Below are 24,066 nucleotides of genomic sequence, written 5' to 3' on the forward strand. Positions count from 1 at the left end.
CCAGCGCAGGGAGCAGGAAAATATGTGTTTATCATGGCCTTACTAACAAACCCAAAGGATTTCGTTGCCGCTGGAGAAATGATGGTTCCCGGTGGGAACCATCCACTCTGTTACTTACCCCCACACTCTCCCTCACTATATTTATGCAGCAAGGGAATAACTCAGCTTCAGCCGAGCTCTCGTCCTTAACGTGCCCAAACCAAACTTCTGCGATTAAATCGCAAAACGCACAACAACAACAACAGCAACAACAAAACAAATCCAAAGAACACCAAAACAAACCAACCACAAATTCATATAAAATTCCTTAATTTTAAATCACAGCCAACTCGTCAGTGCGGGGGCCACAGTGCATCCCGCCGTTCCAAACTGCGCGCAGACTCTTTTCCTCAAGCGCTCGGAGCGAGGGGCGGGGTGGTGACAAGGGAGGTGCGTGGGGGATGCGGCACCGACGGGCGGCGTGGCGAGTTGGTGATGCCCTGCCCGAAGATCAATCCCGTCAGAGTCGCTAAGTGCTCCCATTTTTACTTTCCTTTCCCATTCCGCTGTTGCAAAAACAAGTTACTGTTAAATAAATATCCAGAAGTCTGTCTGTGCAGATCAAAGGAGGCTGCCAGTGCTCACACCAGCATTGTTAGGAAATACGTGTATTTTCAAAACAGTTCTGCCCACTTAGCCCAGTTTTGGTAAACCACGTCTATAAGGCATTTTCACAAGAGTGTCTGGCTGTACAATATACATTCGAGGTTCTGCGGCCCTTCATAATTTAGACCTCATGTAGCCCTATCTTCATTTTATGGTTTTATTTCCCATTTATGTAACTCAAAACTACAACTACATAATGACTAAACAAATTCTTTAGCAGAAAAAAAATGAGATAAATGACTACAGTAATAATTATTAATTATATATCTTCCTGACTATTACCAGTGTACCCTTATACCAGAGCATTCTTTTATAAGCGAAAGAAACAAACAAACAAAAAAATCGTTCTGCTGGGAGTCTCTACAGTCTACAAAATAGAATTTTATTTTAGTCACATAACATCGAGATGATGCACACATGTTTTTTTCTCAGAAGTCTTTCCCATTATTCTCTACAATCTAATATGCAGAGGACAGTTTCATGATGTGGGACAAGGTGACACAGAGAGGAGTGTAGAATTCCTTCCCCTGCGGAAGGGTGAATTGATCACCGACTCAGTTTTAGGAAAACTAAACTCAGTGAACACCAGGTCACAGATGTTTAATCACATCCCTTTTTCCTTGTACTGGAGGACAGAGGTGGGGGAAAGATTGTCATGCTGAAAACTGCTCCCGTTGCTGCAGTGCCACAAACTGCAAGACAGAGCTTCAAGAAGCCGCTGCCTTCTGCAGCCAAGAGCCTGCAAGAGATGCTAAGGGAAAAGTAAGCCAGGAGGAGCCCCACTAAAGGCAGAAGGAAATTGGAAGCCAGCAGGGCATCACCAGAGAATCAAACTTTAAAGTAACACTGTGGCCCTGTTTTAAGAGCAGCAGCTTTTTTAAGAATTATTCACTTTCTCCCAAAAACAAGTGCCAGCTTGCAATGACCTATACCACAGAGAGGAGAGCACATGGATCCAGTGTTCAGTGTCAGAAAAATAAAATTGAAAGTGATCGTGCTCTTTACAGTGTAATGCAGTGACCAGAACTGTAGTGGCACATCATATCAGACTGCTCCTTGGGAACGCAGGCAACTCCTCCCTGCCTGGTATCTTTCCCTAGTGTTCTACAATTCTGCCAAGGAAAGCCAAGGGGACTCATACATGAGCGTTAAAAGGAAGCAAAAGTGGATTAGTCAGAGGCCGGAGGCTAGCAACACACCTCCTGTTGAGAAACCATTATTTCAAGGTCGCTGCCAGGACCACGTAATACTATTCGGGGCCTTTTTTTTTTTTTTTTTCCTGCAAATTTTGCTTCCCTTTCCCATTCCACTTCCTCTGAAATATGAAGGCACAACAGTTACTAGCTCCTACTAAGTACCCTTAAATGAAACAAACAACCCAGTTTCCTACTAAGTCTTTGGTATTATCTTCTAATATGTACTGAACAGAGCACTGAAAGCAAAGTCGGAGGTGGCTGGCCAGGACATGTGATATTTATGGAATTACAAAACCCGTACTTCCCACTATTACCACATTAAAATGCCAACTCAATAGTCAATAAAGAAATTTTATTAAATTATAAAAAAATCATTATTAACTAAAATAACCTCAGCGGTGAAACGTAGGTCCTTCAGGAACAAACGAAATTAGCATAAAGATTATCTCCAGACACGAACAATGAGAATGGCATAATAAATACATTAAGGAAAGTCGAACTTAGGCCTGTCTCTTTGCACTAGATTACCAAAACTACAGTGACTCAACCCTTTATGACAAATGTGGGTGGCTCTGAAAAGAGCCTTTGTTTTATTATCAGCCTCACAAAGCATTTACTTGGCTTTAGCCTTGTGGCTGTCGGTCTTCTTAGGCAGCAGCACGGCCTGGATGTTGGGCAGCACGCCGCCCTGCGCGATGGTCACCTTGCCCAGCAGCTTGTTGAGCTCCTCGTCGTTGCGGATGGCGAGCTGCAGGTGGCGGGGAATGATACGCGTCTTCTTGTTGTCGCGGGCCGCGTTGCCCGCCAGCTCCAGGATCTCGGCCGTCAGGTACTCCAGCACGGCCGCCAGGTAGACCGGGGCGCCGGCGCCCACGCGCTCCGCGTAGTTGCCCTTGCGCAGCAGGCGGTGCACGCGGCCCACGGGGAACTGCAGCCCGGCCCGCGACGAGCGCGACTTGGCCTTGGCGCGCGCCTTCCCGCCCTGCTTCCCACGCCCGGACATCGCAGCGATTCAGCGGCAACAGCAGCAGCAACAGCGGCGACAAAAATCACGGCGACACGAAGTAGCTCAGGAGTATAATTCGCCGCCTGCTTTATATACAGCTCGGGCGGATCGACAGTACCTCTTGTGATTGGCTGCGAGAGAGCTATTGTTCGGCAGCCAATGGAAAAGCGAATCGAGACGTGTCCAATAGCGAATCCCGTCGCCACGCGCAGGGCTTGGGCCGAGCCAATAGCGATGAGGCGATGTCGGCGGCGCCGCTATAAAGTCGGCACCCAAGTCTGCGCCATTGTCGTGAGTTGTCGGCTGTTGTGTGTGGTGAGTGATAGAAAGTTCTGCTTGCTGCCATGCCTGAGCCAGCCAAATCTGCCCCCGCGCCCAAGAAGGGCTCCAAGAAGGCGGTCACCAAGACGCAGAAGAAGGGCGACAAGAAGCGCAAGAAGAGCCGCAAGGAGAGCTACTCGATCTACGTGTACAAGGTGCTGAAGCAGGTGCACCCCGACACGGGCATCTCGTCTAAGGCCATGGGCATCATGAACTCCTTCGTCAACGACATCTTCGAGCGCATCGCCGGCGAGGCGTCGCGCCTGGCGCACTACAACAAGCGCTCCACCATCACGTCGCGGGAGATCCAGACGGCCGTGCGCCTGCTGCTGCCCGGCGAGCTGGCCAAGCACGCCGTGTCCGAGGGCACCAAGGCTGTCACCAAGTACACCAGCTCCAAGTAAAAGAATTTTAAATTATAAACCAAACGGCTCTTTTAAGAGCCACACAGATTTTCAACAAAGGAGCTTTAATTTCTTACTGCAATTGCACCTTTTGTTGAAGCATATCCTGTGGGTTATTTAAAATATGTTCGACACAAAAAATCGAAAACTTAAATCACTTCAGTACCACAATTATAAACCATCCTATTTGGCTTTTTAAGTTTGCATGCTATTTTTCCTACTAAGCCCAGATGTTTGCTCACAAGCCTACACTTTCCCTGTTTGCATGGGTTGCTTTAAATCCCAGGTGCTTAAAATGCAGCATCGCTGTGTCATCCATCTCTTGCGTGCTGTTGGTCAGCCTAAGTCCTTTCTGAAAAGAATGGAAAAGCTTTAAGTACTTCCTGTCGCAGTTTAGCCGTGGTCTCTCCCCTCTCATATTCATACCACAACACATGCCATATATTTCAAAGGTCTATTCAAAAAATTATTTTTAGAGAAATTCTTTTTTTTTAAACTCTATGCTTCACTTGTCTTCCCGATCTAAAAACTAAAATTCGCTAAAAACAAATGTCTTAAAATGTAATTAGGCCCTTATCTATTAATTCGTTTTATTATTGTAAGATTACAAATAGCTTGTTAACGGCTGCAGAACTAATTACCATTCGTACAAAGTGATTCCCTGTTGCCCCCTTTTGCGGCTTTCTTAATTTTTTGTATAACAGCATCGGGATAAGACCTCAGATTCAGATAGGTACGAGAAACTGCAAATACTGATGAAAAACTGCTCCTGCGGGATGCTAAACAAGCGGGACTTGGAAGACACAGAATTTATAAAAGCAGAGCTCCCTGGACGGAAAAGTTCAGAAATGGGCACAAAATAAAAGTGAGGAAGTTCCTCAAATGCAAGAATTGGTGGCTCTTAAAAGTCACAGTCTCTGACAGAGAGAACGGAGGCAGCCAAGGTAGACTCAAAGGCTGTTAGTTGAACACATGCATAATAAATAAGCTGTAGCTCCGTTTTGAATCGAACGTAGCTTGTTAATTTTTATTTTTTAAATTGCAACGTTAGATTTTTATTTACAATTCATCCTCGAGGCTTTGCGGAGAGTAACGTGTTTTATACACAGTGGGTGAGTGGAAGATCACAGGGAGGAAATGCGAAAATCCATGAGTTAAAGGGCGGTAAGCGGAGCCGCAATTAGGAGTATGCCTCACTGTGACTGCGCCCGACGAGAGCTCTAAGAGAGGAGGAACGAGTGTAGAAACGACCGTGCCTGCAGTGGTCCCGGGCTAATATAATTACGAATTTAAAAAAAATCTACCTGGTCCCAGAACAGTTCCTGGGCGTCATTGCAACTTTTACTGTGGTAGCCGAAACAATTAATTATGGAGACTTTAACAGGTTGTTTGTATTCATGGAGCGGCTATTACATAATTCTAAAGATCTTTAGACCGACTTTCCTCTCTCAATTATCAAAACTGTCCGATTAAAGGCAGCACAACAGCTCTTTTAATTGTGAATGTGGTGGCTCTTAAAAGAGCCTTTGGGTCGAAAGTGGGTTGCCACATGGCCCGGCCGGAAACGGCTGCGGCAGGAGACTCAGGCGCGCTCGCCACGGATGCGCCGGGCCAGCTGGATGTCCTTAGGCATGATGGTGACACGCTTGGCGTGGATGGCACACAGGTTGGTGTCCTCGAAGAGCCCCACCAGGTAGGCCTCGCTGGCCTCCTGCAGCGCCATGACGGCCGAGCTCTGGAAGCGCAGGTCGGTCTTGAAGTCCTGCGCGATCTCGCGCACCAGGCGCTGGAAGGGCAGCTTGCGGATCAGCAGCTCCGTGGACTTCTGGTAGCGCCGGATCTCGCGCAGCGCCACCGTGCCGGGCCGGTAGCGGTGCGGCTTCTTGACGCCGCCCGTGGCCGGCGCGCTCTTGCGGGCAGCCTTGGTGGCCAGCTGCTTGCGGGGCGCCTTCCCGCCCGTCGACTTACGCGCCGTCTGCTTCGTACGCGCCATGGCTCAGCACTAACGCACACCACAACAAGCCCAACACAGTGAACACTGCGGCGACGACTCCGCGGCGCCGCAATTTATAACACGCGCGCCCGCGCCCATTGGCCGGCCGCGCCACACCGGCCGGCTGCCATTGGACAATTCGCGCGAGCCCCGGAGAAGGCCCCGCCTTCGCGGCGGGAAACGCGCCCCGTCCTCGCCCCGCCCCTGCCGCTTTCCAACAGCGGCTCGCAAGGCACAGGAGGGGGGGTGGCACCGCAGGCGAGCGGTGGAGTACGGTCTCGCTGCCCGAGACTCGAGTTCGCCCTTTTTTTTTTTTTTCCAAAGCCGCTCCGCTCGCGTTCATCCCCGGCCTCGCGACCGCTGGCTAAAGCTGCCGCCGGCAGCCGCCTCTTTCCGCCAGGGCTCGCTCGCGGCTTCTTCCCGCTCAGCAACCGCGTTGGGTTCGGGCCCGCTGCAGAAAGGCTGAAGGCGCAAGCAGCAGCCGACTTCCCTGGCCAGGCCGAGCTTTCCCGGCTGCTGCCCCGGGCCGGTGGAAGAGCCGTGTCTCCTGCGGGGAGCGCGTCCCGGTGAAGCGCGAGGGGGCCGGAGCCGCGAGCGCCACCAATCAGCGGCGTGTCGGGAGGCGCGTGAGGCGGCCGGGCCCGCCCACGAAGAGGAGGGCGGGGGGGGGGGAAATGTTGGCTCCGCGAAGTCCTCACTCAGGTCGGACCGAGCGCGGCAGCGGCGTGGCCCCGGCTCTGCCCGCCCGCCTCCCGACCCGGCGGCTGCTCGGCGGCGGCGTTTACGGGGCGCGGGCAATCGGCGGCGGAGAGAGAAGCGAACCAAAGCCGGGCAAAAACCGCGCTGGGGAGCCTGTGGTACGTGCTACCGCCTGTGCAGGACTGTGCATTCCGGGGCCGAAAACGCACAGCAGCGTTCCGCTTTTCTTCCCTCGTTTGCCTACGAAACCATATTTTGGGAGTTTGGAAGGAGAGCGGGCATCCGTCTCGGAGCCTTTTGCTCAGAAACAATGAACTGAAAAACAAGAGCACGCGGTCGTCTGGAAGCGCCTGTACCTTGCACGCCTCCGATCCTGTCTTCCATAAGAGTAGCTTAACCGGAAAATACAACGTACCATTGGTCAGAGCACTTGTCTTCACCGTTGATACCTCCGACACTATTTTCTAACCCGAGGCTCCTACAACTGTACATACACGGAAAACAGGCTCCTAGGGTTTTTAGGTGAAGCATGAACATCTTCGGGCCCGGTAAAGCACATGCCGGACATGGCCGTTTACGAAGCGCTGCAGATATCCCATCCCTGAACTTACGGTACTTTTCCGCCGTAATTTCACATTTCCCTCACCCCCGCCCGGCCCCCCTCTGATTAGAGAAACAGAGTAGCCAAGACCCGGTCATAGCATCAGCTCTTTTACGGAAGAGATGGGTGGCTCTTAAAAGAGCCTTTGGGTCGAAAACTTCAGAGAAAGGACGCAAACCCCGCCTATTTAGAGCTGGTGTACTTGGTGACAGCCTTGGTGCCCTCGGACACGGCGTGCTTGGCCAGCTCGCCGGGCAGCAGCAGGCGCACGGCCGTCTGGATCTCCCGCGACGTGATGGTGGAGCGCTTGTTGTAGTGCGCCAGGCGAGACGCCTCGCCGGCGATGCGCTCGAAGATGTCGTTGACGAAGGAGTTCATGATGCCCATGGCCTTGGACGAGATGCCCGTGTCGGGGTGCACCTGCTTCAGCACCTTGTACACGTAGATCGAGTAGCTCTCCTTGCGGCTCTTCTTGCGCTTCTTGTCACCCTTCTTCTGCGTCTTGGTGACCGCCTTCTTGGAGCCCTTCTTGGGCGCGGGGGCAGATTTGGCTGGCTCAGGCATGGCAGCAAGCAGAACTTTCTATCACTCACCACACACAACAGCCGACAACTCACGACAATGGCGCAGACTTGGGTGCCGACTTTATAGCGGCGCCGCCGACATCGCCTCATCGCTATTGGCTCGGCCCAAGCCCTGCGCGTGGCGACGGGATTCGCTATTGGACACGTCTCGATTCGCTTTTCCATTGGCTGCCGAACAATAGCTCTCTCGCAGCCAATCACAAGAGGTACTGTCGATCCGCCCGAGCTGTATATAAAGCAGGCGGCGAATTATACTCCTGAGCTACTTCGTGTCGCCGTGATTTTTGTCGCCGCTGTTGCTGCTGCTGTTGCCGCTGAATCGCTGCGATGTCCGGGCGCGGGAAGCAGGGCGGGAAGGCGCGCGCCAAGGCCAAGTCGCGCTCGTCGCGGGCCGGGCTGCAGTTCCCCGTGGGCCGCGTGCACCGCCTGCTGCGCAAGGGCAACTACGCGGAGCGCGTGGGCGCCGGCGCCCCGGTCTACCTGGCGGCCGTGCTGGAGTACCTGACGGCCGAGATCCTGGAGCTGGCGGGCAACGCGGCCCGCGACAACAAGAAGACGCGCATCATCCCCCGCCACCTGCAGCTCGCCATCCGCAACGACGAGGAGCTCAACAAGCTGCTGGGCAAGGTGACCATCGCGCAGGGCGGCGTGCTGCCCAACATCCAGGCCGTGCTGCTGCCCAAGAAGACCGACAGCCACAAGGCTAAAGCCAAGTGAGCGCCGTAAGACAAAGGCTTCAAAATTTAGCAAGAGAAACCCAAAGGCTCTTTTCAGAGCCACTCACTATTTCAATAAAAGAGCTTAATTGCTTTCACATACTAAATACATGTTTTACAACACAGTACCATTCCACTAATTATTTAGTAAGCAATAAAATACACAATTCGATCCTTGGACCACATACGTGAATTCAGCATTTTAGAGAAAATATGAGTGGCCCTTAAAAGAGCCGTTGGGTTTAAATGCAGAACCAGGATTTTTCACAGTGAGGGCTTTACCTAATCTTGGGCGCAGCCTTTTTTGCCTGTGCAGCTTTCGGCTTGGCTGCCTTGGGCTTCACAGCCTTTGCCTTAGCCGGGCTTTTCACTGCTACAGTCACTTTCTTCGGCTTGGCAGACTTGGTTACTTTTTTCGGACTCTTGGCTACTTTTGCTGCCGGCTTCTTAGCTTTCTTGGGGCTCTTCGCTGTGACCACCTTCTTGGACTTCTTGGTGGCGCTGGCAGGCTTCTTAGCCGCCGGCTTCTTGGGCTTGGCTGCAGCTGTTCTGTTCTTAGGAGCTTTTTCCTTTACCTCTCCGGGTTTTCTGCTGAGACGAAAAGAGCCGGAGGCGCCGGTGCCCTTGGTCTGCACCAGGGTGCCCTTGCTGACGAGGCTCTTGAGCCCCAGCTTGATGCGGCTGTTGTTCTTCTCCACATCGTAGCCGCCGGCGGCCAGCGCCTTCTTGAGCGCGGCGAGGGAGAGCCCCTTGCGCTCCTTGGAGGCGGACACGGCCTTGGTGATCAGCTCGGTGACTCTGGGCCCCGCGGGCTTGCTGGCTTTGGCGCCGCTCGCCGCCTTCTTGGCGGCGGCCTTGGCGGCGGGGCCGCGGGGGCGGTCTCGGACATGGCAGCGCTGCGCGGACACGGCGGCCCGGCGGCGCCCTATTTATAACAGCGGGGCGGGCGCTGATTGGTTCACTCCCCAGCCCGCTCCGCCCCCTGCGCTGCTCCCGGCCTCTCGCCCTGCGTTCGTTCCCTCTCAAAAAAGTGGGTTTTACTTAAAAAAAAAAAACCCTGGACCGCGGCAGCCCGTTTCTTAGCGTTCTTGCTGAGGGCAGAGAATGTTTTTGTCTTGCGACGTTTCTTTCAACCGAAACTTGAAATGAGTTTCATGCAAGTCGGTAATTCCCGAGTTTGTCGATTTCACGCAGAGCTGGACCTTAAGATTTTTATTTCTCTTTTTGAACTAAAACTTCGCTTCTGACGCCACTGTGTCAGTGACATTGGATACACGTTTCTGAGAGGGTTTTTTATCGAGGTGCTGCAAAATGGGATTAATCTCGAGACCTAATTGTAGCGTAAATTAGCTTTGAAAAGGTGCAAGTAACACAAGGTAGTCACTCGGCTCTGTATCTGAGTTATGAGTTATTTTCCATAAAGCAACTTTATTTCTTCAGAATTATGAAACCTTTGGACACACTACCCTATTTAGCTCTAGTAGGATTTGGTAAAAAGTAAAAGAAAGACATTTTCCTCCAGAAACATTAAACTGAAAAGCATCTGTCTTAAATAATCAGTTCTCTTTAAAATCCCAGAATGATACATAGCAGTTGCCTCTCTGTCCCCTAGGTTTTCTGTGCCTTTGTATTAATATTTAAATGGACTATATTTGCAGGGTTTTTTTCTCAAAAATACTTATTTTCATGACGCACAGTGGGTAAACCTACTCATTTGTATGTTCTTATTTTAAGGTACTGTTTATTTTCTGCTTACTTTTACATTATAATTCAGGAATTTTGCCAGCCACAATCAGCAATTTTACAAAAAGAAAAAAATAAAATCAAAAAACAATGTACATGTTTTTGTTATGAAAAGCACGTAAATCTGCAGGCATATCTTTAATAAAAGTATATAATTCAAGTGCTTTAAGCAAACAGTTTTCTTCTCAGAACTGCTAAGAGAAGCAATGGCACGGCTTTTTCCAAAGTACGACTATTGTGATGTGGGATAGATTGAATATACAGAAAAAATATTTTTTTCTTGAGATTAGTCAGATAGCAACTGGATAGTCATGTTTGAACATTTGTAGAACAATGTGGGAAAGAATTGGAGACCCAGGTGATTGATTCGCATGATTGTAAATGCAGTTGTTTGGCCTCTTTCACTTTATCTTTTGTTAATAGAGTATCACACACTCCTGTGAAGGTTTGATGATGGTGGGGTCAGTTTTATGAACTTGGTGGTCAGTGGTCTTAGATTATCTTGACTGGGGTTTACTTAAAGACTGTCAAGAGATGCAGTGGCATTTCAGAGAGGCTTTTTTCTAGGGAAGACAACCAGCAGAACACCATAATGTGAGACGATAAAAACAGAAGATTGTGTGGATTTGGTTTTGTCCTGATGGTGTATTTTGTGGAAGTTTCACCTGCTGAATCTGCTGTGAATTTCAGTTTGTGAACTACATTGGCACAAACGTGAATCAATTGGTAAGGATACACACCACTGGGGAGAAATTTCTGGGTGATAATTCTGTAGCATACATATTGCCTTCAAATTGTGTATCTTAATCCATTCTAATCACTCGGGATCACTAGTTCCTTTACCTTTAAATTCTTTTGAAATTCTTTAAATTCATTTTCCTGGGTTTTGGATAGGCCTCTATCCTACTTCCAAACACCTGATGCACATTCCTGGAGCATTCTATGTGCTTTCCTAAAAGTTCCTTTTCCTGGTCATCCAAAATTTTGACCACCTATCTGGATTTTTAAAATTTTGTTTTTCACAACCATATACAGTTAGTTTTAGGCTAAGCAAAGAAGGAAATGGAAAGAAATCTTGCAAAGATTTTCAGGTGGAGGAGGGAAGGAGAAATAAGTTTAATTCCTTTACTTACTGGGTGAACTTACTCAAAAAATTAATTGGTTCAAATAATATGATGTGCTCAGTAAAAACAAAGTTATTTCTGTCTTCTATTTTCCTCTTAAAAAAGGTTGTCAATCTGAGAGACCATTTATTAAATACCAATTGGCTTTGGGCTCAGTGCACAGGTAGTGATTTGCTTGATCCTTCTGGTAACAGAACACTTTTTAAATACAGTGGACAGAGATATTTGGAAGTGGTGGACCAGGAGAAAGCTTCCTCCTCTGGAAAACATAACAAGCAGGACTGGCACCTTCTACATGTATGAGGCTCTGGAAGTAGATGACCAGACAACTGATGAGGTGAGCCCTTCTGTGATGGAGGGGCCTCCTAAACCAACACCATCTGTTCTGCACATAAGACCTCCTCTGTTTTGAGGAAAAGAAGGATAATTGTAGTCAGGCAATCCCTCCCTTCTGCAGGGAACCAAGGACCTGATATTTTGGCTAGAGTGGTTCTCACACGCCAGGCACAGAGAGTTAGAGTGACTGGGGTAACATCAGGCTGTTGCTAACGGGGCTCTGCGGGGCTCCATCCTCACCCAATTCTCTTCAACATCTTCATTACCAACTTGGATGCAGGGCTCAAAGGAGCACTAAGTTTGCCAGTTACACTAAACTGGAAGGGGTTGTCATCTCCTTTGAGTGCAGAGAGGCCCTGCAGAGAGACTCCAACAAATCAGAGAGATGGGCAATCATCAACCATATGAAGTTTAACAAGGGCAAGTGCTGAAATCTGCACCTCAGACCAGGCAATTCTGGTTGTGTGTACAGACTGAAGAATGAGATGCTGGAAAGCAGTGCCATGGAAAGAGACTTGCTGGATGGCAAGTTGAACATGAGCCAGAAGTGCCCTGGCAGCCAGGAGGGCCAGCCTTGTCCTGGTGTGCATCAGGAACAGCCTCACCAGCTGGGCAAGGGAAGGGATTGTCCCTTTTGCTGTGCACTGGGGCAGCCTCACCTTGAGTGCCGGGGCCAGTTTTGATGTCACAGTATCAAAAAGACATTAAGTGATTAGAGAGCATCTGAAGAAGGGCCACAAGGATGGTGAAGGGTCTGGTGGTGAGCTGTATGAGGAGCTGAGGAGCAGCTGGGGTCACTTGGTCTGTTCAGCCTGGAGAAGGGGAGTCTGACGGAAGAACTCATCACAGTCTGCAGCTTCCTCATGAGGGGAAGAGCAGGGGCAGGCACTTAGCTCTTCACTCCTGTGACTAGTGACAGGACTCAAGGAAATGCTTTGAAGATGAGTCAGAGGAGGTTTAGGTTGGATGTCAGGAAAAAGTTTTTTACCCCGAGTGTGGTTGGGCACTGGGACAGGCTCCCCAGGGAAGTGGTCATAGCACCAGCCTGACAGAGCTCAAGAAGCATTTGGACAACACACTCAGGCACAGGATGTGACTCTTGGGGTGCCCTGCACATGGCCAGCAGTTGGAAATTATGGTGCTGATAGGTCCCATTCAACTCAGCATATTTTATGATGCTATGATTCTGTGAAATTTTTCCAAAGTTCAGTCAGGAATTCAAGAACTCCCTTTTCTCCTATACTGGTTTGGGTAAGTGCTTTCAGGAAGGTCCCTCCTATGAGCCCATGTGACTTGGTGCACTACAGAATCATAGCACAATTTGTGTCGGAAGCGTCCTTCAAAGATTATCTAGACCAACATCGTTGTCATAGGCAAGGACATCACTCACTAGACCAGATTGCTCAAAGACTTATCCCACGTGGCTTTGAAATCTTCCATTGAAGGCATCAACAACTTCTCTTGGCAACTTGCAGTGTGTCCCACTTCATAATGAAAAATTTCTTCCTTGGAACCTATCTAAATCTAACTTCTTTCTCTTTTAATACCCTGCCCCTTGCCCTTTCACTACGGGCTCTAGTTAAAAGTCTTTCTCTTTCTTATAAGTGGTCTTCATATAACAAAAGGCCACACTGAGGTCTGCCCAGAGCCTTGTCTTCTCCAGGCCTAACAACCACTGCTCTCCCAGCCTTTCTTCATGGGAGAGGTGTTCTAGCTCCCTGACCATTTTCATGGCCCTCCTGTGGACCTCCTCCAAGTCTTTCTTGTACTGGGGACCCCAGAGGTAGATGCAGTACTCCAGGTGAGGTCTCATTGGAATGAAGTGAATGAAGGGAATCACGCTAGCTGTTCTTTCTTTTAGGCAGCCCAGGGTAAAACTGATTTTCTGAGCAGCAAATGCACATTGCCACCTTGTGTCCAAATTTTCACGCACCTGTATCTCTGAGTCTTTCTATGCAGGGCTGCTTGTAATCAGCTCATCCTGCAGTCTGTACTGATATTTGGAATGGCCCTGACCTGGGTGCAGGGCCATTTATTTGACATTTTTGACCTTCACGAAATTCACGTGGGTCTACTCTTCAGGCCAGTCAAAGTCCCTCTGCATGGTATCCCTTCCCTCCAGTGAATCAGTGGCACCACTGAGCATGGTGTCACCCACAAACTTACTGAGGGTGCACTCGATCTCACTATGTTATTGATGAAAATATTAAACATTATTTGTATTGCAACTATATCTGCTTATTCCCTGAAGACCCTGGCATGAATCCCCTTAGGTGCCATGGGGTATGCACATTCAGGTTTTGTGTATATTCAGATTCCTCAAATGGTCTTGAACCTGGTCTTTTCTTACAGAAGGGGAGGGACTTTTTTCACCTAGTCTATCCCTTGAGTTTCACAGACTTAGGAGATGGGAAGGAGAGAACTTAAATAACTTTCAGGGCTGTCCTTCTCCTTGATCCCTGAGGGCAGTTTCCAAGGGGTTTCCAAAACCTATTTTCTTAGGCAACTGAATGTTTACTAAATAAAATATCTTGTCCCTGGGGTTTGCCTGGCCCATATTCCTCAACTTCGTGATAGGTCTGGGCTGAGGCAGCAGTTCACGTTACCACTATGCTTGACCTCTTCAATTAGTTAATTTTTGTTGGCAAGAACAGGTCGGGTAGTGCTTCTCCTCCTGTTGGACTTTCTTTCATCTGGATAAAAAATTGTCTTCAACATGATCTAGGAGCCTCCTGGACAACTCATGGCTTTCTTTGCCACGTTTCCAGCAGATGTCAGGTTGATTGACGCTCCCCAACAGGAGCCTGGGAATATGATGGCACCTGTAGTTGAAGAAAGAAGCTTCATCAGCATCCTCCTTCTTTTGTTTGAGTGGCCTGTGATAAGTACCACCACAAGGTTTCCTCTTTTGGCTTGGACTCTAGTTTTGTACCCAAAAGCTCTCAGCTGTTCATCACTGTTTTTCTGAGAACTGTTTGCAAGTAACTGTTTCTTTGCAATCAATCCACTTCTTTTTTTTTTTTTTTTTTTTTTTTTTACATGGAAGACAACCTGCCCTCACCGTTCTTTTCTGACCCTTCTGAACAGTTTATAGCCATCAATTTCAGCACTTCAGTCTTGTGATTGTTCTCACTGAGTGAACTATAACTGTGACTGACTTTCAGTGTTTGCTGAGGAGGATATATGGGGACATCCATCTCACAGATGCAGCTGAGGAGACAGGAATGCAGCCTATATATGCATGCTTCGAATAGGGTGATCAAGTCATGCATGAAGCCTGTAGCTGCAAAGCCCCATTACCATGTTTGTCACCTGGGGGGGCCTAAATCTGCACAATAACTTCAATATTTTCTCAAGCCCTTCCTGATGCTTATACCACTGACCAGTGATACTTCATATATGTTGTGCAGATAGATCCCTTCTGACTTTTGGGTGGTCTGGTAGAAAAACCTCCCCATAACAAAAGTCACAGAGTTGTTCATGGCAACTCAAACCTTCCCTTGATGTAATTGCAGACCTTATCTGGTTTGAAAGACATCTTTTGTCCATGCATGATGGATTTTATTTAAAAACTGATTTGTTATGGTATTCTAAACCATAATACATTGTTACATGAGTAAGAAAACTTCATGTCTCAATAGGGAAGAACTTATAATTACATACTGTTCGGTTTACAGCAAAGGACTTCTCCCCATGATGAAAGTTTTTTGTATTCATAGAGATTTAAGGGCCCCGGGTACAACAGCAATCTCTTAAAATAAATAAGTCCATGGGCAGAGTTATAGTAGGCATTAGGCAGGAAATTTAGGTCTTACACAGATATATCTTGCTTTTTTTTTAAATAACCTTCTTACAAAAATACTCAGGTTTTTTCAGCAGTTTAATTTTGGTTCAAAGCAAGAGAGAAACAGTTCCCTAATCATTCCAGACCACAAAGTTCTTGATAACTTCTGAGCTCAGTTAAAGGATAATTTCAAAAATCCGTTCAGATCAATCAATCAGTTGAATTACTACAATTCTTTTTAATATTTAATGCACATGGTGAGTGGGGCAGGGATTGTGACAGTGACTGGGCACAGCCACATCATCCTTGAATACTGAGCAAGTCTGCTGGGATGGGACTGGTATGAGGTTGAGCTGGGAAAGTGGAGCCGGTGGAGTCAGAGATGCACAGGCACAATATGGAAGGTAAAACCTGAGACTGAATGCAACCCCAAAGTCAAGGTGTTAAAACCAGCAGGTGGAGTGCAGAGTTTCAAGTTTGAGAAAACTTTGTAATAGACGTGCTGCATAAAATTTGTGTATTAAATTGGTGTGTGTAAAATTATACATTAGAATTGAAAAACCCTGGAATCCTGGGAACGGTCTGAGGGCGTCTCCAAACATTCCAAAGGTTTTTTTTAGCTTGAAGGTGCTACCTTGATATTTGCAGAAGAGATAACGTGGAAACGGCTCATTAATCACAGGCTGACCACATCTTTGCAGTCACTCAAAGGATCTGATATCGATATGGGCGGAGATTAACAGATGATTGCATCAAGCCTTCCAACAGAAAATTCAAAGACTCTTCTTTCGGACTTTCATACAATTCCTCAGAAAGTTCTTTCAAACATCCCTCACGGGGTGTAGGACATTTCAATAATTGTATTATTTGCATGATGTCAGGTTCTTTGGGCAAATTCGCGTTCTTTGTGACAGTCTTGCTTTCGCCTCAGAGCAGAAAAATAGTATAAAACGCCTACCCTGAGACCCCGAATTTGTGGGCAGTACTCCGGAGAAGCACCCTTTGCTGCTCCCGGATTGTCCACCACCAGCATTCGATCGATGTTGTCCTGATTTATCGTGGCGTTTCGAAATTGATTTTCTAAATTGTCAAATCTTTAGATTTTTTGAATTGGCTCTGATCATTTATAACAACTTGAAAAACAAATTATCTTCAAGTCTGAAAAATGAGAAGGGAGAAAGAATGTCCAACCAACAAGAAGTATGCTCCCATAATGCGAACAGAGTCCTCTTGGATGCAGAAGTACAAGCAGAACTGCAATGAAATTTGCCTGCACATTGTTACTGTGATACATTGTTGCTCTGCACTTCTGGCCCACGGTCAGATTTTCCATCATGTGAAAGAGGCAATGGCGCCCCACTTCCCTTCCAAATGTCATTCTCCGTTCAGGGAATCAGTTGTTCCATAAATCTGAAAGCACAGAAAAAGTTAGTAGAGGAACAGACTGGCCAAATCTCTCTGTGGGCTGCTCCTGAGGGTAAGATAACATTTTACAAGAACGAAAGAGTGTTAAAATCCCTGTCTGAAATGTCTAAATGTTCTTCTTTGTCTTTGCCTTTCCCATTTCCTTGATGTCATGTTGGTACATCCACCATGAGTAATGCATTCAGCTTACTCGTTTACAGCTCTTCAATGAATGTTTTCTAGAAAGACATCAAACTAACTGTGGGAGCTCTTATGGTTTTGTTGCTTAGAGATGCAGTTTGATAAGCAAGTACAAAAGAAAATCTGATTTGTACTGCCGGGGTTGATTTGGGATTGGTTTATTAGTGTGTGGTTTTTATTGTTGTGGTGATGAGGTTTTGTTTGTTCTTTGGGTTTTTTTGGGGGGTTGTGGGTGGTGGTGGTTTTGGGGGGTTTCTTTGTTTTTTGTTTCTAACCGTGCTTTCTGGTGGTGATCCCAGCTGTTACTCATTATCTTTTTCCATGGCACTTAGGTTTTTTCCCCCATGTAAAATACCATATCCACCAGTGCGTATTCGGGAGAAGACTTTTACAGGCAATCAGTGGCAGAGAGATGACCCGTCTGCAAACATCCATCAAGAAGAGCATTTTAATTTAGATTCTCCTCATCTCAAAAATAAGAGAAAAAGTCCTGGAGCCATGAAGCTTTTCTAGATCATATGCAAGCAAAAGTGTTAAGCTGGTTGGTAAAGTATTTGTTTGTGTCAGTGATGGTTGCCATAGTTTTGAAAACAGAAAGCACTTCATACCATCACTCAAAAGAGGTATTTTCTCCCCATCCCATGCCAAGATATTTTCACCTTAAGAGGCTATATGTAACTGTTCTTGGAAAGCTAAGGGTAACACAGAAGATCAACTAGTGATAACTGCTGTGTTGATCAGGCTATTAGCATGGCTTCATGGCCAAATCTGTGCACGGGTGTGCCAGTGACAGTAGGGGATGGGGTGGAGCATGCTCCTAGGTGGAGCAAGTCTGCCCGTTGTGAAGGTTGGGAGCAGGCTTTGGACGTCTGAAAGGAGCAGTGCCTGGATGCCCCAGAGCTGCTTGCTCACACTCTTCCGCGCCTCAAGGAGCTGAGGGACATGAAGAACTCCACGCTGTCCCTTCACTGTGGGTTGTGCTGGAGGTTCCCTCTCCCTCTGGCCAGACATCTCTCCCACAGCCGTGTGAATGCATTGGGTCCTCTGCTGCAGTTGCAGCCGCCATGGAAAGGAGATGGAGTGTGCATGGGAAAATGTAGACAGTGAAGGCAGGTGATGAGCAAGCAGATTGACAGTCAGGGTCCTACAGTGATTCGGCCCTGAGCCTGACCGTTGCAGGTTCCCCTAAACAATTTCTCTGTTTGTGGCTATTTCCCGTATGTACTGTGCTCCACAGATTTCAGCAGTGACAAATGGTGAGACAGGGAGGATCTGAGGAGGAGTCCAATATTTCCATACACAATAGGACATGGCATTTGTTTCAGCAGTTCCCACGCTTAGAAAACTTCCATGTACAAGCACTTTTCACTCAACACCCAGACAAGACAAAGACTTAGTACCAAGAGTATAAGCAAGGTCGGTTTGCTGTCAGCCCCGCGGCAGTCCCACCTGGACAGGACAGCCTAACCAGGCTGCAGCTGCTGGGGAAGGGACCTGCTCCAGGACATGTGTACAGCTGTGGGACTGAGTACAACTCCACTGTTTCCACACGGACCTCGGAAGACCGTTAAATGTTAATCTGGGGGCCATAAGTATGACAGTTCAAGGGCTTTCTGCAGAGAGTCAAGAGACAGAAAGTAATTAACACCCTTAAAACTAATGTCTCTAGAAAGGAATAGCCACATGAGACAGATACAAATTCATCAAGTGAACATGAGTGTAATTAACATCTCAGTCGCAAAACTGAGTGCAGAGGTAAGCCAGGAGCATGGTGGGACGCGGCGCTGGGGCCAGAGCAGAACTAACCGCGGCTTCAGGTAGAGCACTGTTGCCGAGCTCCTGGTCTCAGTGGGCACCTTTGTGACCAGCTCATCTTCCCTGGGCTGAGTGGGGGAGGGTCTGACCACCGAGTGAGCTTTGGGCAAGGAGGGCAGGGAGGGCAGCACCGTGCTTGGTAAACAGGAACAGAGAAATGCAGAAATTTTTCACCTCTCACTGCGTTGCTGCAGCTTGTGTGAGCTCGACTGAAGAAACACGGAATGAAACTGATGTTATGATCTAGTGAATTGAACAACACACTCACTCTGACATCAGGAGGCAGGAGAAGGGAGACCTAAAGTATCCTTCCAAGTGCTCGGGAGTCCCAACACGGGGTACTTATTACAGTGACCTCTTCTCCCCACAGCCCATTGCTGTGTTTCAGTACTGTGCTTTCTCCAGCGTACATACCCTTCACTTTTTAAATGTTCCATAATATGTTCAAGATTAAACTATATGCAAATGTACACACTGTGTGAGTCTAACATACACATAGCTCTATGATCCTGAAAAAGACTTCACACCCCCAAAAAAACAAATTAGATTTATACTCCCTGGTGTCAACATCATTGTGCACCCCCTGGACACACACATCGCCCCTCACCGCTGGTGCAACATTGCCCTGTGAACGGTGCTTCCACCACTCTGCACGTCCTGAAACACGCACTGCTCTCCTCCCAATGACACAGGCATCATCCCGTTCCTCCCACACACACAAATCTCTGTCTGCTGATTTACACACATATCATTTCCTTCCCAAAGGAAAGCACATCGCTCCGCACTGTTTTACAAACCAACCATTCTGCGCCCAATGAAGCATGCAGCACACAACAGTCTGGTATCTGAGTCCCCCTGCGCCACCATTCCCACACACTCCCCACCTGCTGCCAGAAACACATCGCTCAGCACTCTCAATCCATGTTGTCCTTACATCTTGACACACCAAGCCCTCTGCACCCCTCGACATATACTCTGCTCTCTGCAGTATATGGTACCTCCTGAGCCCACCAAGCGCACAGATCATTCTGCACCACCCGACAAACACTGTTCAGTGCCCGATAGTGCATCATTTTGGTCCTCCCCGATGGAGGGATCATTCTGATTCCTGACGAATGGACTGAGTACTCTGCTGCTTCCCTATACACCCATTGTTCCATGCCACTTGACACACATCTCTGCACTGGCTGACACACACCTCAGTCAACACCTGATGAGGCACAGATCTCTCCTCTCCCGTTGACAACACGCATCGCACTGCGCTTCAAACAGCAAACGCGTCGCTTTTCTCTTCCTCAACACACACATATTCCTCAGCGCCTGTGAAGGACGCACACATTGTCTCACTCTGCGTCTGCGGTATCCCTTCCTCTCTGTTCCACACAGAAAACGCTGCATTTTGATACCGAGGAAACACAAATATCCACGTACGTGGACCTGGGGCAAAAGCGACTACATCTCTCTGCAGCCCACGAGCACATTGCTCAGCAACTCCGTCTCATAAATCACCCTGCACCCGAATGGAGCATGTAGCTGGCAGGGGAAAACCACATCTGTCTCCGAGGAAACCCAGTTTCTCACCAAATACACCAGATCGATGCAAGCTGCTTCTGCACCCCGTGCCAGACCTCCTGGACCATCTTTTCAATAAGAGAGCTGATGCTATGGTGATCTATACTTTGCTGTCCCGTTTGAGGACTTTTTCCGGGAAAAGTTACGGTGTGAAATCACTGTAAATTCTAAAGAAGGAGGGACCTGCATTGTTTGCTTTACAAAAATGTGTTCTACATCTGCTTGAATGGAGAAGGGAATGTTCAAAATTCGTTTAAAAACCGCTGGGTCCCCGCTTTTGGTGTATGCACGGTTTGGGGACTGCGGGTTAGACAAACGAGTGCAGTTGGTGGTCTCAAAACGGCTAAATCAAATCTGTTCCTGACAGCTAGTACGTGGTGTTTCCCTGTTGAGCTACGCAAGTGGATGACGTTGTGAATCGGGATCATTCAAGGCACAGGCGCTTCCAGACGACCGCGTGCTCTTGTTTTTCAGTTCATTGTTTCTGAGCAAAAGGCTCCGAGACGGATGCCCGCTCTCCTTCCAAACTCCCAAAATATGGTTTCGTAGGCAAACGAGGGAAGGAAAGCGGAACGCTGCTGTGCGTTTTCGGCCCCGGAATGCACAGTCCTGCACAGGCGGTAGCACGTACCACAGGCTCCCCAGCGCGGTTTTTGCCCGGCTTTGGTTCGCTTCTCTCTCCGCCGCCGATTCCCCGCGCCCCGTAAACGCCGCCGCCGAGCAGCCGCCGGGTCGGGAGGCGGGCGGGCAGAGCCGGGGCCACGCCGCTGCCGCGCTCGGTCCGACCTGAGTGAGGACTTCGCGGAGCCAACATTTCCCCCCCCCCCGCCTCGCCCCCGCCCTCCTCTTCGTGGGCGGGCCCGGCCGCCTCACGCGCCTCCCGACACGCCGCTGATTGGTGGCGCTCGCGGCTCCGGCCCCCTCGCGCTTCACCGGGACGCGCTCCCCGCAGGAGACGCGGCGCTTCCACCGGCCCGGGGCAGCAGCCGGGAAAGCTCGGCCTGGCCAGGGAAGTCGGCTGCTGCTTGCGCCTTCAGCCTTTCTGCAGCGGGCCCGAACCCAACGCGGCTGCTGAGCGGGAAGAAGCCGCGAGCGAGCCCTGGCGGAAAGAGGCGGCTGCCGGCGGCAGCTTTAGCCAGCGGTCGCGAGGCCGGGGATGAACGCGAGCGGAGCGGCTTTGGAATAAAAAAAGGGCGAACTCGAGTCTCGAGCAGCGAGACCGTACTCCACCGCTCGCCTGCGGTGCCGCCGCCCCTCCTGTGCCTTGCGAGCCGCTGTTGGAAAGCGGCAGGGGCGGGGCGAGGACGGGGCGCGTTTCCCGCCGCGAAGGCGGGGCCTTCTCCGGGGCTCGCGCGAATTGTCCAATGGCAGCCGGCAGGTGTGGCGCGGCCGGCCAATGGGCGCGGGCGCGCGTGCTATAAATTGCGGCGCCGCGGAGCCGCCGCGGCAGTGTTCACTGTGCTGGGGCTTGTTGTGGTGTGCGTTAGTGCTGAGCCATGGCGCGCACGAAGCAGACGGCGCGTAAGTCGACGGGCGGGAAGGCGCCCCGCAAGCAGCTGGCCACCAAGGCTGCCCGCAAGAGCGCGCCGGCCACGGGCGGCGTCAAGAAGCCGCACCGCTACCGGCCCGGCACGGTGGCGCTGCGCGAGATCCGGCGCTACCAGAAGTCCACGGAGCTGCTGATCCGCAAGCTGCCCTTCCAGCGCCTGGTGCGCGAGATCGCGCAGGACTTCAAGACCGACCTGCGCTTCCAGAGCTCGGCCGTCATGGCGCTGCAGGAGGCCAGCGAGGCCTACCTGGTGGGGCTCTTCGAGGACACCAACCTGTGTGCCATCCACGCCAAGCGTGTCACCATCATGCCTAAGGACATCCAGCTGGCCCGGCGCATCCGCGGAGAGCGCGCCTAAGTTTCCTGCCGCAGCCGTTTCCGGCCGGGCCTTGTGGCAACCCACTTTCGACCCAAAGGCTCTTTTAAGAGCCACCACATGCACAATTAAAAGAGCTGTTGCACTGTCCTAAAATGGATACGGTTATACTGGGTGGCAGAAGACACGGACCTACATTTATACGGGTTTAGTGACGTTATGTAAAGGGCACTGCTCGATCTTTTGGAGCAACAGTTGCGTTGATCCAAAGGCTGTTGGAACCACTATATGGACATTGAATTCAGGTGTACAATTGCTCTGAAACACACACAAAAAATTCCTTTAATACCCCCTCGTCGCATTTTATGTGGCCCTCAGTTTTCTGCCGACCATGGAAGTAAAAAACAATCAGAGGAAGAAAACATTTGCTTTCATAATTTATGGGAAAGAAAACAGTTAAATCCCTGTGGAGTTGCCTGACCAGAGCTTCGGGAGGTAAGACAATAGAGGTAGTAAATCTGAGAAGGGAAAAACATGCTTAGGCCCACTGCAGTTTTCGCATATACAGGACATTTTACAAGACGTTTTAGCAACTCTGATCATGCAGCCTGTACCACTGGAACCCACTGTTTTTTAATAACCCAGAACTGTTGAAAATAACCCGCTATACACTAGATAGGTTTTATTACCCACACCCTACGAAATATTTAAAAACAGCATCCCAGCTCTTTTAATTGTGTATGTGGTGGCTCTTAAAAGAGCCTTTGGGTCGAAAGTGGGTTGCCACAAGGCCCGGCCGGAAACGGCTGCGGCAGGAAACTTAGGCGCGCTCTCCGCGGATGCGCCGGGCCAGCTGGATGTCCTTGGGCATGATGGTGACACGCTTGGCGTGGATGGCACACAGGTTGGTGTCCTCGAAGAGCCCCACCAGGTAGGCCTCGCTGGCCTCCTGCAGCGCCATGACGGCCGAGCTCTGGAAGCGCAGGTCGGTCTTGAAGTCCTGCGCGATCTCGCGCACCAGGCGCTGGAAGGGCAGCTTGCGGATCAGCAGCTCCGTGGACTTCTGGTAGCGCCGGATCTCGCGCAGCGCCACCGTGCCGGGCCGGTAGCGGTGCGGCTTCTTGACGCCGCCCGTGGCCGGCGCGCTCTTGCGGGCAGCCTTGGTGGCCAGCTGCTTGCGGGGCGCCTTCCCGCCCGTCGACTTACGCGCCGTCTGCTTCGTGCGCGCCATGGCTCAGCACTAACGCACACCACAACAAGCCCCAGCACAGTGAACACTGCCGCGGCGGCTCCGCGGCGCCGCAATTTATAGCACGCGCGCCCGCGCCCATTGGCCGGCCGCGCCACACCTGCCGGCTGCCATTGGACAATTCGCGCGAGCCCCGGAGAAGGCCCCGCCTTCGCGGCGGGAAACGCGCCCCGTCCTCGCCCCGCCCCTGCCGCTTTCCAACAGCGGCTCGCAAGGCACAGGAGGGGCGGCGGCACCGCAGGCGAGCGGTGGAGTACGGTCTCGCTGCTCGAGACTCGAGTTCGCCCTTTTTTTATTCCAAAGCCGCTCCGCTCGCGTTCATCCCCGGCCTCGCGACCGCTGGCTAAAGCTGCCGCCGGCAGCCGCCTCTTTCCGCCAGGGCTCGCTCGCGGCTTCTTCCCGCTCAGCAGCCGCGTTGGGTTCGGGCCCGCTGCAGAAAGGCTGAAGGCGCAAGCAGCAGCCGACTTCCCTGGCCAGGCCGAGCTTTCCCGGCTGCTGCTCCGGGCCGGTGGAAGCGCCGCGTCTCCTGCGGGGAGCGCGTCCCGGTGAAGCGCGAGGGGGCCGGAGCCGCGAGCGCCACCAATCAGCGGCGTGTCGGGAGGCGCGTGAGGCGGCCGGGCCCGCCCACGAAGAGGAGGGCGGGGGCGAGGCGGGGAGGGGGAAATGTTGGCTCCGCGAAGTCCTCACTCAGGTCGGACCGAGCGCGGCAGCGGCGTGGCCCCGGCTCTGCCCGCCCGCCTCCCGACCCGGCGGCTGCTCGGCGGCGGCGTTTACGGGGCGCGGGGAATCGGCGGCGGAGAGAGAAGCG

The 24,066-nt window shown here is 50.5% G+C and overlaps 8 protein-coding genes across 8 annotated transcripts; 3 read left to right on the forward strand and 5 right to left on the reverse strand.

The window, feature by feature from the left end:
* Window positions 1-2,178: 2,178 nt before the first annotated feature.
* Window positions 2,179-2,890, reverse strand: LOC136289587 (histone H2A-IV). The gene has a single exon (XM_066183520.1). The coding sequence runs from the start codon at window positions 2,842-2,844 to the stop codon at window positions 2,455-2,457; it is 390 nt and encodes a 129-aa protein (XP_066039617.1). The 5' UTR covers window positions 2,845-2,890; the 3' UTR covers window positions 2,179-2,454.
* Window positions 2,891-3,107: 217 nt separating this feature from the next.
* Window positions 3,108-4,010, forward strand: LOC136289590 (histone H2B 1/2/3/4/6). The gene has a single exon (XM_066183523.1). The coding sequence runs from the start codon at window positions 3,192-3,194 to the stop codon at window positions 3,570-3,572; it is 381 nt and encodes a 126-aa protein (XP_066039620.1). The 5' UTR covers window positions 3,108-3,191; the 3' UTR covers window positions 3,573-4,010.
* Window positions 3,958-5,692, reverse strand: LOC136289584 (histone H3). The gene has a single exon (XM_066183516.1). The coding sequence runs from the start codon at window positions 5,563-5,565 to the stop codon at window positions 5,155-5,157; it is 411 nt and encodes a 136-aa protein (XP_066039613.1). The 5' UTR covers window positions 5,566-5,692; the 3' UTR covers window positions 3,958-5,154.
* A 1,296-nt stretch (window positions 5,693-6,988) lies between these two features.
* Window positions 6,989-7,774, reverse strand: LOC136289593 (histone H2B 1/2/3/4/6). Its single transcript, XM_066183525.1, has one exon. The coding sequence runs from the start codon at window positions 7,427-7,429 to the stop codon at window positions 7,049-7,051; it is 381 nt and encodes a 126-aa protein (XP_066039622.1). The 5' UTR covers window positions 7,430-7,774; the 3' UTR covers window positions 6,989-7,048.
* LOC136289588 (histone H2A-IV) lies at window positions 7,732-8,166 on the forward strand. Its single transcript, XM_066183521.1, has one exon. It carries the CDS (start codon window positions 7,777-7,779, stop codon window positions 8,164-8,166), a length of 390 nt encoding a protein of 129 aa, XP_066039618.1. The 5' UTR covers window positions 7,732-7,776.
* A 267-nt stretch (window positions 8,167-8,433) lies between these two features.
* LOC136289583 (histone H1.10-like) lies at window positions 8,434-9,054 on the reverse strand. The gene is given in 2 exon segments (XM_066183515.1): window positions 8,434-9,030; window positions 9,033-9,054. Coding segments are annotated over 2 exon segments (609 nt in total). The 3' UTR covers window positions 8,434-8,443.
* A 12,559-nt stretch (window positions 9,055-21,613) lies between these two features.
* LOC136289586 (histone H3) lies at window positions 21,614-22,458 on the forward strand. The gene has a single exon (XM_066183519.1). The coding sequence runs from the start codon at window positions 21,641-21,643 to the stop codon at window positions 22,049-22,051; it is 411 nt and encodes a 136-aa protein (XP_066039616.1). The 5' UTR covers window positions 21,614-21,640; the 3' UTR covers window positions 22,052-22,458.
* Window positions 22,431-23,277, reverse strand: LOC136289585 (histone H3). Its single transcript, XM_066183518.1, has one exon. It carries the CDS (start codon window positions 23,238-23,240, stop codon window positions 22,830-22,832), a length of 411 nt encoding a protein of 136 aa, XP_066039615.1. The 5' UTR covers window positions 23,241-23,277; the 3' UTR covers window positions 22,431-22,829.
* Between the last annotated feature and the right edge of the window lie 789 nt (window positions 23,278-24,066).

The sequence above is a fragment of the Chamaea fasciata genome, unplaced genomic scaffold, assembly GCF_029207755.1.
Source record: "Chamaea fasciata isolate MVZ Bird 193981 ecotype frontalis unplaced genomic scaffold, bChaFas1.0.hap1 SCAF_5, whole genome shotgun sequence".
Taxonomy (NCBI): Eukaryota; Metazoa; Chordata; class Aves; order Passeriformes; family Sylviidae; genus Chamaea; species Chamaea fasciata.